This window comes from Letharia columbiana, assembly GCF_014066305.1.
Source record: "Letharia columbiana isolate WasteWater2 chromosome Unknown Sc0000002_s0, whole genome shotgun sequence".
Lineage (NCBI taxonomy): Eukaryota > Fungi > Ascomycota > Lecanoromycetes > Lecanorales > Parmeliaceae > Letharia > Letharia columbiana.
Window position 1 is genome coordinate 100208 of NW_023501038.1, and position 10921 is coordinate 111128.

Consider the following 10921-nt stretch of genomic DNA (forward strand, 5'->3'; position numbering starts at 1 on the left):
AGATTATTAAGTAGATTTTTTTTTAAATAAGAATATAATTAGTTAGCGATTTATTAATAGAAGTAAATTAAATATTATATAAAAAGTAAGTAGAGTTTAATTTAAATTAGAGTTAGAGCTTTTATCTTCTTTATTAATTTTATAATAATAAAAGTAGATTAAAAATATATAATCAGCGATTAGAGTTCGATTTATATTTAGAATTAGAATTAAAATTCGATCTAACTTAGAAAAATCTAACTCTATGAATTTAATTTATAGGCCTAAACTTGTATATTATAAATATATATCTTAAGCTTATCTACTCTTATTTAATAGAGCGTATATAGGAGTAGATATGACGAGTAGAGCTCTAGGAATAAAGTCACTTCGGAATAAATGCCGATCTACTCTACTTTGTGTCAAAACATCACGGTCACATAGGTAGGTACTTGATTGGATGGGATTGACTTACACGAGCCTAGAATTGAATAACTTTCTTCCTCAATGGCTTGGTGATTCAAGATAGCTTTGACATTCAATTCAAGTCATGCCACCAGTCTCTGTCATAACGCCAGCGCTGCTTGCTTCAATTCGAGGACAACCGCATCTCCCACGTCATGCATGGTATTTTTTGACCGGCGTCACATTGTCGGTATTGAACTTGCCTAATGAAATTGCTACTGTTTTCAAGCACGCCATCGAAAAAGGGCCAGGTAGTTGTGACACTAAGCCAGGACATGATGAGCAGTTGGAAATTGTGCGGAAGATGAGGGAGGCATTGGTGAAGGCTGCCCCAATAGGTGGATTACCAAAAGTATCACGTCGCACGATGTTTTCAGTCTCTTGGGCTAGATGCTAATCACACCGTCTACAAAGGCAATCAACGCTCTGTTCTCCTTGAAATCCGCAACTCCACCGTCACTTCTCGATGAACCACTGGGCTACTCTCCTACTGCTAGACCTTCGGATCTATACGATGTTCCTCAGTCAGCAGTCTTACACCGAGGGCAAAAGTTCTTCGACAAGGTTTACGGAAAGGTCTCCAAGCGTGTTATGTCTCAGATGGACAGAAGTGGGACAGAAGATCTGGGCATCACGGCTCGGTTGATGTACGGATATATATTGAGTAACACAAACATTCTGAGTGCTAGTGAGACAAGCTTTGTTCTTGTGGCAGGGCTGATACCCCAAGATGTGAAATGACCAGTATTTTTCCACGCTTCTTTCACTGACTAAGAGATAAGGTCCCAGCACAACTGAAAGGCCACATAAAAGGCTGCTTAAACCACGGTGCGAGTGTTGAAGAGGTCAAAGCAGTCCGGGAGGTGGTGATCAAGATATGCGAAGCATCAGGCATGCGTCAGCTTGACGATACTGTCCCTGGCGGTTGGGGATGGCGAGGCCCAGTGGCAAACTTATGATATGGTCATAGTTTCGAGTCCACGCACTCCCTGTTTGCTGTCAAATTGATATCCATTAAGCAGCTGCCAACGCATACACTTGATGCGGAGAGATGGACTTCAGAGCAGAAGGAGTCTCATCAGTCGCAGTTTGACATAGTCAATGTACAGATGCACAGACACACACAGCACGCTTCGCTCGCTTTATGACCATGGCTGCCTGGTGCTAGTGGGGTTTCCTGGATCTGCAACGCAGACTGTGTCCTGGAATGCAGACAAGTAGCTTGGCTTGGCTCGAACTAAAAAGGTGAGGTGATGTTCGACGAATCCTTCAGCCTCGTTGATTTGAGTGAGACCAGGCGTGTTTAATAGTGGAGGGACCTTCCAGACGCATGAACATCATGTTTAGCGTTGGGCCCACGATGTCGGCAGCTGAAATGTTATAAGGTACCAGCAAAACGTTGTCAAGCCTCCAAATATCCTCTAGATTCTTTGACATCTGTCGACCATGTGCCGCCAGTTGCGGTCGGACTCGCCGCCGTGGGTACGATGCATTGGTCAAGGATAGACGGGGCCACGGGTGCATCGGAATTAAAAGTGGAAGTAGAGTACGCTGACAAGCTCGAAGATCGTTGCGAAAGTGTGGGGGTAGAGTGAAGAAGGAACTAGAGGGAGAGTGAATATCGAATGGATTGAAAGTAGGTAGTATGGAATAAAGATTCCAAGAAATGAGGGGTAGCCGGACAGACCGGTGCTAATGATAGAACTTTGCATCCGACACCCTGGATGATGAGAATAGCTTGTACGTTCCCAACGAATAAAAGCATCAAACGTAACTGCAAACATAGAACGGCAGCCCCAGAAGGAAGCATATTGTTACTGATTTGCAACCAACGACAGTAAGAAGGTAAAAAAATACACTTAGTCGCTCCGGTTCATAGAGAAGTATAATCTGCAAGGCTATACGGAGGTACCTACCTTAGCCCTACACATTTAGTGTGAATCGACCACGCGAGAGAGATCCTTGATTATTCCCAAAAAGTTCTCGGCTCGTACCTTTTTGTGTTGTGTCACACTGTTACACTGTTAGATGCGGCGTTGATCAAGGAATGAGAGAATGGTGTGAAGTGCGGGAACACACTTCGTCGTTCCACTAATGATGGCTCTTCCTGTCTTGGTCCGGAGGTACGAAAGGTAGGGTGTGTTCCACCGTTCCACCAAGATGATTTACGAAGCAAGAAACAGGATTGAGCAAATCACAGTCCAGAAGTCCGTTCCACTTTTTAGCGGATGAAACGCGGCAACGATGATACCGTGCGTGCCACACCCTGAGGATCAGCCTCATATGTCGTTTCAACGGGTATTTCCTGTGGATCCTGCAGGACATTATTTGGAAATCAGAGTCCTAGAGACGTGTAATGTGTGGATACTGGGTACCCATTGGACCCGGGGAAGAGGACTCCCGCCTCAATCCGACAGGCATAGCGTCGATCAACCGTCTTTCCACGAGTCCACAGCACGTGGAGATGAAACATTTGGGCTCCAGCGAAGCTCCTCCTCTTTCCACGGACCACGAGTCCTTCAGGGTTATGAATCCTTCGAAGCCAACCGCATCTCCATCTTGACACTTATCTAACCGAGATTACTCATATGACTCTCAAGTACCTACCTACTAATTTTCTACGATCCAAGGAAAGTGCTGGGTTGGAATCCAGCATCTTGATGGTCAATCCTGCAATCGCTGATGGGTTGCCTAAGCCGTGTGCGCACTTGCGCAGAAAGACAGTGGAGAACAAAGGTGCGCGGGGTCGCGAAGACAGAGTCGTTGGCATCAAATAAATTGCTTCATCTTACGCCTTCCGTCGCTGTCATGAGGCGCCTAGTTTAGCAGGTCGACTTTGGCGGAAAGGAGGCAGGATGATGACATATCTTTACAGGACGAACCGCATGAAGCTATGCGCATGGCCACATTGAGGCTTGGTCCTTTGATAGGATTGGCCCGAATATATTTTGATTTCGAATTTTTGAATGGCGGTGTCTGTTTGGTAACTTTGCTGCCAAACTGCTCCTTCGGCGACTAACACAGCCCCGAAAGGCTTACTGCGATATGTCGACGCCAGGCTTTACTGCTTTGAGAATGGGCCCCCCTTCTAGACGGGATCACACGTTGGATGATTGGATGATTTTTTTACTCTAAAGTACGTGACGATGATCATTGACTTCTACATTAACTATAGCTTTGCTTGTATCCCACTCTGCTGTCAAGCCCGAGCTACTAAGGTACTAGGTACCATGTATGAAGTTGTATGAATGATTTCCATTGTTTACGGAGTACACCGAAAGCCAATGACTTTGATTATAAAAGAGTAGTAGTGCACCTAGGCTTTCTAGTTCCAATTCGACCTCCACCATTGGAGATCCCAAAATAAAACACTTTAGCGAACGGAACAGGGGACCCCCGACTCGGGACTCAGCCTTCTCTTCCTAACTTCCTCTCTTCCAGGCCCTGCCAACGCTATCTCGGCTTCTGACTTTTGATGCAGCTAGCGATGCGGGTAGGGTAAAAGCTATCTTGATCTTCCTCTGTTAAGTAGAAGTTAGAAAGTCGATGCGAAGCAAGGCTCCTCTGCCACTTCACCGCTTCTCGGCCGCTCATCATCCTCTTCCCAATCAACAGGCACCATTATTTCACCGCGAGGGTGAGTGAGCCTGCGCAGTCGACTATCTATGCAAGCAAGTCTATTTTTCGAATTCGCGATCGAATTCGGCTTTCAAGTCTCCCACGTTGTACACACGCTCTCAGGAACCACATGTGGCTATTCATACATCATCGTACATAGCTCCTTGTCCTCTAAGAAGATGACTCCGGCGCTGAGTAATATCGTGCCTTGATTGAAATGTTTAGCTTCGGAGCTTTGCCCCCAAATTGCCATGCCCTTCTTCTCGGGAATCATCTGTAAGGCTGGCTCCCTGAGCTACCATCTTCCTGAATATGCAGCTAACACACTAATGCCCTTTTTCTCTTTTCCAAAATGTCACCTTGCCCTGCACTGCACTGCTGCGCATCAGTTGGTTCGTTATGGCCGGCGCAACCACCACCCTCCCCCAGTCTATAAGCACAAGGCAGCCCCCAACGTGCCTGAATGTTGTTGATCCATCTCATCATCATCATCATCATCCAAATAATCTTTTCTCCTACTACCCTCCCTCTTCATCTCGATATTACCGAGAGCTGATCAGCATTTGTCCCCCCACTCGCGTTTCAGCGCCTTGATCGTCGTCTTACTTCCTTTCTCAAAACTTTTCATACACTTCCAGTAATCACCTTAATACTTTATTGAGTATTCATCACATTCCCCCGCTGTTGCTTAACTCTTCCCCTCCTTCATCTCGAGTCCATTCTATATACTCTAGTGCAGGTATTGCTCTTCTCTAAATCTTTGCGTCAAATATACTCACGTGCCGCTAGCTCATTGAGCGGTAATTCTTTGCATACAACTACCTGCTACAGCTTACGCCTAAGGTCTCGACCGCTGGCTTGGGGAATGGCAAAGGTCTATAGCGGCGCCAGCGATTTCGTACTTTTTCCCCGAGATCAAGCATACATGGGCACTCTGGATCCCAGGCTGGGCGACAACTTCAGAAATATGCATTACCAGCCAAACGCTGTGAGCAACATGCATCAGTACGGGGATTTCTCTGGCGAGGCCAGCACATCCTACGAGCCATACCCACCAGTCTCCGCCTACTCCTCTGCCCCGTCGGCCTACTTCGGAGCACAAAACGTGCCGTATGAGACCCACAAAGGCAACATGGGACGGCTTCTGCGCCGGCAAACACCTTCAGGGTCTCCCTCGCCCTCAATCTCACAAGCCTTCGACCATCCGCCATCAACATTGTCATCTGCTTCGGGTGCCTCCGCCCAAAGCACAGCCTCATCAACTGATGGCTCGCCTTATGCAAGCGCGACGCATGTTCTGCCATATGAAGACAAATGGTCTGATTCACTTCATGGACTGGGCATTGCACCGGGGATCGTAAGCAGCGAAACTTTCAGTCAAGACTCATTCCCACCAGCGAACTTCGAAACCGATTTGATGCTGGAAGATAGCAAGTTTCCGAATTATGTTGGTGAGTGTGGAAAGAATTTTTCTCCGTTGTTTCCTCTCAGTCAGCCTTTTGCTTCGTCGGTATTTTCTGGTTTAGCGCCGCAAAATTTTGTACCCGCGTTTTCTTCTCGGCCATTAGCACTGGACACGACCACCGTTGCCAAAGACGTTACCATCGACTCGATCCTCGAAGAAGCCAACAGCAAAATCCGGAAATCCGTGCAGTTGATTTCACCGGTTTCCGCAGCGTCCCCAGCAGCTTCGCCGACATCTTTCACAAGCAAGCATCGGACCACCTCGCCTACTCAAAGAAATAGCTCGTTCGCATCTCCTCTGACGCCAGCGCCTGCCGCATCTCGCTTTCCATCTCGTGCTACCTCGCCGCATGGTTCAGCGGACCACGTCTTCCTCGGACATCCAATCATCCCTTTGGATCATGTGAGAACACCACGAAGCCGGCAGCAGTCTCCGGAGCGTTGTCATCCCTGCGACCGGGCTACACCACCTCCAACTTCTCAGCGTCAAGCTCGTTATGGTCAATCTCAAAGTCCTTTCTTTGGTCAAAGTAGTGGCAGATTTGTTGCTCCGCTTGAGTCATCTTGTCGGTTTTCCTTACTGTCTCCCTTTCCTTCATTTCAAAATAATATCGTGCCTTTTATTCGCTCTTCTTTCCGTCCGCTTTAACCTTGGCCGCTTAGAACTGATTTCTCTGGTCTTTTTTAGATCCTTCACTTATCCAACAATTCGACACACCTACTACTCACAACACTACTACTGCACCTTACCCCAGTGCTATTCACGCGTTCCATCATCTACCATCGCAAATATTTCAGCCACCGTCGCCCGCTGCGTCGGAGACGTCTAGTCAAGACTCGCATCGACCAGGATCGGCCAGGTTCCGAAGTGGCACTACATCGCCCTACCTCCACACCACTTCTTACCAGCCGTACCCGCAAGGCTTGGACGCACGCAGATTCTCGATCGCGTCGAGTCCTTCTCGAAATTCCTTGGACAGTCCAGGATCCAATGGCTATGGTTTCGACGACGATGGTAAAGAGAGGACTCGCTGCCCGCATCCGGACTGCGGTAGACCATTCAAGGATCTAAAAGCGCATATGCTTACCCATCAATCAGAGAGACCTGAGAAGTGCCCAATCACGACTTGCACTTATCACCAAAAAGGGTTCGCTCGCAAGTATGACAAGAATCGCCATACCCTTACCCATTACAAAGGGAATATGGTCTGTGGGTTCTGCCCAGGATCCGGCTCAGCCTCGGAGAAGAGCTTCAATCGTGCAGACGTCTTCAAGCGCCACCTTACCTCTGTTCACGGCGTAGAACAGACGCCACCAAACAGCCGCAAGAAGAGTACAAATTCTTCCACGAACAAGAAGATGTCGACGCAAGCTGTTGACGCGACTGGCAAGTGTTCCACCTGCTCCGCAACGTTCAAGAACGCACAAGAATTCTATGAGCATTTGGACGATTGTGTTCTTCGCGTGGTGCAGCAGGAGGAACCCAGTGAGGCCATCAACGAGCAGCACCTCGGTGATGTAGCCAACGATGAAGCAGTCCGCGACACAATGGATCGCCACATGATTTCCGCTGAAACCAACTTCAACGTCAATGCAACAGCCTTCGACGATGAGGAAGGTGACGAGAATGACGATGACTTCAAAGATGAGTCTAGCGAAGATAACCAGGCATGGTTGGTTAGGTCGAGCACTCGCTCAGGCAAAGGAGAAATCGTCTCTCGACGAGGCAACTCATGTTGACAATCAGCACATCCCCAGGGTGTCGGACACGCTGGGGGTGGCAACTCCATCACAAAGTCTGGCCGCATGTCATCGAACGGAAAAGGTCGCGGTATGACAGCTTCTAAAGGAGGCGTTCCCTTGGTTGGAAAGGGGCGGAGAAGGAGAAAGCACTACCCTGTCTCATGGGGTTGCCCCAAAGATCAGATGAAGATGAAGAAAAGAGTCTTGTGTGTGTATGATGGGTCACGTCGCCTCTGGAAGGATGACATGATGCTCGACAACGATTTTGAGGTCCGTATGCGTTTTGGGGATGGCGAGTCTTACGTCACCGATCTCGATGTTCAAACGGTCAAAAGGGCGGAGGCCCTGCACAACGCAACAGACGAAGAGAAAGGACCTCGGATCCAGGACGAATCGGAGATACAGCAATTAATGTCATGATAACCGTGTGCCTGTTGAGAGCCAGCGTGTACCAATACAGGATGACGAGTTTTGGAGCGATTGTCCATTTAGCGGGTTCATTTTCATTCGCGATGGATCATGGCAGCATATCATTAGCGACGATAGAGGGCTGTCATGAAGGCAGATTATGGAAAGGGAAATCAAGAAAGGAACAAGACATGTAAGGTAATGCGATGCTGGATTTGCTCTTTGGCTCTTCCGCGTGTACCCAACTTCTGAATTGTCTAGATACCTGCGAGGCTGCAATGCTGGACATTGCAGCACCTCTTAGCTACACCAAAAGTATTGAATACCCTCCTCACAGAATCCAGATTACACGATAGAGAATGTGATTGCGTTGAGCTTCATTGTGATTCTTGAAATCAGCCACAAAAGATAACCATGGTTCACTGGCGTGGCGCAAATAGCGCCGCTAGCCAAGCGTGACGGTCGCAACACCTCTTAGGTTGTGAGAAAAGACGTATACTGACTGAGTCTGGGATCGACTTGTACTTTCCTGCTCAGCGCAAGCTATGCATCAACGACAGGGAGGTTGCTTTAGTGCTTTACCACTTCTAGCACGGTTATTCCTCTTTGTCATGTCCATTTTCAAGCGCAACCGCCGTTTCATCCTCGCTCATGCCGGTATCTTCCCCGTCAATCTCAGAGTCGTCATGAAAGATGCTACCCTGCCGTTTCAGCTCTTCAACCACACTGGCTCGTCTGTCTTCCTTTTCCCGATGTGATCGCTCATCTTCACCCTCGGTCGACGGTTCTGCTGAGCTTCTCACCGCCTGACCATGCATGTGCATACTTTGTCGATCTCTTAAAACCATGCCTTCCCCATTCGCCTTACCAGAGCCTCCGAGTAAGAGACCTTCCTCAATAAGTCTTTCAATTTTTATACGATTTTCAATGAAGAGAAGCTTCGGAAAAGTAGATTGCTGGCCTACTAGAAGCATCCTGGCCAGCCTCTCAGGTGTTGGATCCGATAGAATGTACCAGAAGTCACTAATTCGACTTCTAGGCCAGATAGTGATGGTACCACTGAATTGCTGTAACCATATCCCTGACCAATCCTGGCCCAGGGGCCGAGGTAGAAGCTCAAGGTGTTTAGAAATCTTGATGAATTTTTGGAGCTCCAGCTTGCTAATAGAGAGTTTGTGGTCAGCAATCTTAAATATTTAATGGATAGGTGGGAATACTTGCGGAAATACGTACAGGTATGTCTCTACGGCGCTACCAAGATAACCACCTCGCCAGCCACGCCCTCTCCGGTGAGTGACTATAGAGGATTTCGACGTCAGCATGTACTGCTCTCTTTAGGCCAATGGTTCGAGTCGTGCGATATTGTTGGGGGATAAGTGGAATTTTGTGCTGAACGTTCGGGAAAAGACTATCACAATTGTACATACCTGGTCGGCCGACCGCCCCTCTAGAGGAGAAGAAAAATAGGTTTATGTGCGGGTTGACCTGAGAGACTACGGAAAAATTGACCCCAAAATGAAGATTTAGGGCTTTGAGAGGGATGTCAGTGCGAAGACTAAAGGATGTCAGTCCACGCGAGTGTACAGCGATGTGGGCTACGTACCTTCCATCCTTCCATTTGTGGCCGAAGGAATAGGGTGTCAAAGTACCATTAGGTTTCTTCATCATCAAAACAACAGGGTTGAGGATTCCTGGGACCGCGGCAGAAGCGAGCACAGCGGACCATATAACGCAGTCCGGGGCCGTGAGATAATTAGCAAGAATGGTAGGCGAATATGGGTCTGAAGGAACGCAGGACACGTTCAGGATGCGGCCAGTACGCTCATAAGCTTCCCGGAAGGTAGTGCTACCTCGTGCCCACCAACTGCAATGCCGAGCCCACTCAAGAGAGTCGAATCTCGCACCAGTGCGCCACCAACGAGGAGCCCAGGTGAGAAAAGTGTCTTCGCAAGCATTGATATGATACGCTAGAGCGGGAACTAGCAGCGACTGCAACTCGCGATCTGTCCGAGTAGCGAGTAATGCTGCAACTAAAGCTCCGCCTGAAGTTCCTGTTATGACATCCGGCAGCAACGAGGCATCGAGAAGAGCCCTTGCCACTCCGAAGTGGTACCATGCAAACGACGCTCCCCCGGAAAGACAGAAGGCTGTACGGCCAAAGTTTGTGTGGAGATGTTTTGCAAGCGAATATTTCTCAGACTGACTTAGCTGAGATGATTGAAGGAGATATTGCAGGGAAGAATGCAACTCATCGACGAACTCCTGAGCCAGGCTTTTTGTGCCATAGTACGTCTCGCTATAGAGCCTCGAATTCTCCACGCCCACGAAGTTGTTCTTGACGCAAGCCTCGACAAGACTCCTTAGCTTGTCGACAGCTTCCCTGGACAACTTACCTTTTATCTGTTCTTGGGATTTTGCCAGGGTTCTACCTACCTTGAGCTGTTCCTTCACCTTGTTGACTGTAGTGTGATCATAGTATGCGTAGTCGTCCGTCTGTTTCCACTGCTCGTTCCCCAGATGATCATCAAGTTCCTGAGCTGCGATACGCCAGTCCTGATATTTGGTCTTTGATCGGAGGTTATGCCGTAGCTTTTGCCGCTGACCTCTCCAGGTCACCATGCGCTCGTAGCCGTAAATATAAAGGCGTGTAATGAGGTAAGAGCAGGTAAGGAAAAGTATCCAGCCGGACACCACCAGCAGTAATGGCCATTTGAGTATACTGTAAACAAAGCCTTCTCTTGTCTCGTCTGTAGTTCTGCGAAGCTTTTTGCGTGGTCTAGCTCTTTTCCGCTTGACTCTTTGGTGCACCTAAAGTTTATGTTTTATTTCTAATTTTGTTTTCATTATAACAAGAAGAGAACTGAACTCACTGGTCGCCAGTCATTCAGTGCTACCACAGGCGACGTCTCTGGCGCATTCAAGGCCTTTGCAAATTCATCGATATCAGCTTTGTCAATGAATTCGGTATCGAAATCAGGAAGTGTGGAAGGATCGAAAGAAGTTCTCGGAAAGCCATAGGTTGTGGGTTCTGGCATTGCGGTCGTTGGAGGATGGGTCAACCTTCGGAGCTTCAAAGGGTCAGCACACTGCGATAATCCGTAATTTGGATGCTTGTGAGACAGGCCCACAAGAATGAGTACAAATTGAACCGGATCGCATGTAAGGATCAGATGATAAAGACAAGAAAGAAACACCGAAATGAAACTGTTGAGGGAGCGCAGTCCCGCAGGAAACAGATACAATT

The 10921-nt window shown here is 48.1% G+C and overlaps 3 protein-coding genes across 3 annotated transcripts; 2 read left to right on the plus strand and 1 right to left on the minus strand.

Annotated features, from left to right (window-relative positions):
- Nucleotides 1-529: 529 nt before the first annotated feature.
- HO173_001083 (uncharacterized protein) lies at nucleotides 530-1403 on the plus strand (the record flags this gene model as incomplete). Its single annotated transcript, XM_037303029.1, has 3 exons — nucleotides 530-796; nucleotides 859-1176; nucleotides 1227-1403. The coding sequence occupies 3 exons, from the start codon at nucleotides 530-532 to the stop codon at nucleotides 1401-1403; spliced, it is 762 nt and encodes a 253-aa protein (XP_037169676.1).
- Nucleotides 1404-3990: 2587 nt separating this feature from the next.
- Nucleotides 3991-7689, plus strand: HO173_001084 (uncharacterized protein; the record flags this gene model as incomplete). The annotated part of the gene is made up of 4 exons (XM_037303030.1): nucleotides 3991-4085; nucleotides 4852-5513; nucleotides 6215-7203; nucleotides 7285-7689. The coding sequence occupies 4 exons, from the start codon at nucleotides 3991-3993 to the stop codon at nucleotides 7687-7689; spliced, it is 2151 nt and encodes a 716-aa protein (XP_037169677.1).
- Nucleotides 7690-8273: 584 nt separating this feature from the next.
- On the minus strand, nucleotides 8274-10712 carry HO173_001085 (uncharacterized protein; the record flags this gene model as incomplete). The annotated part of the gene is made up of 5 exons (XM_037303031.1): nucleotides 8274-8838; nucleotides 8911-8974; nucleotides 9105-9232; nucleotides 9281-10485; nucleotides 10548-10712. The coding sequence occupies 5 exons, from the start codon at nucleotides 10710-10712 to the stop codon at nucleotides 8274-8276; spliced, it is 2127 nt and encodes a 708-aa protein (XP_037169678.1).
- Between the last annotated feature and the right edge of the window lie 209 nt (nucleotides 10713-10921).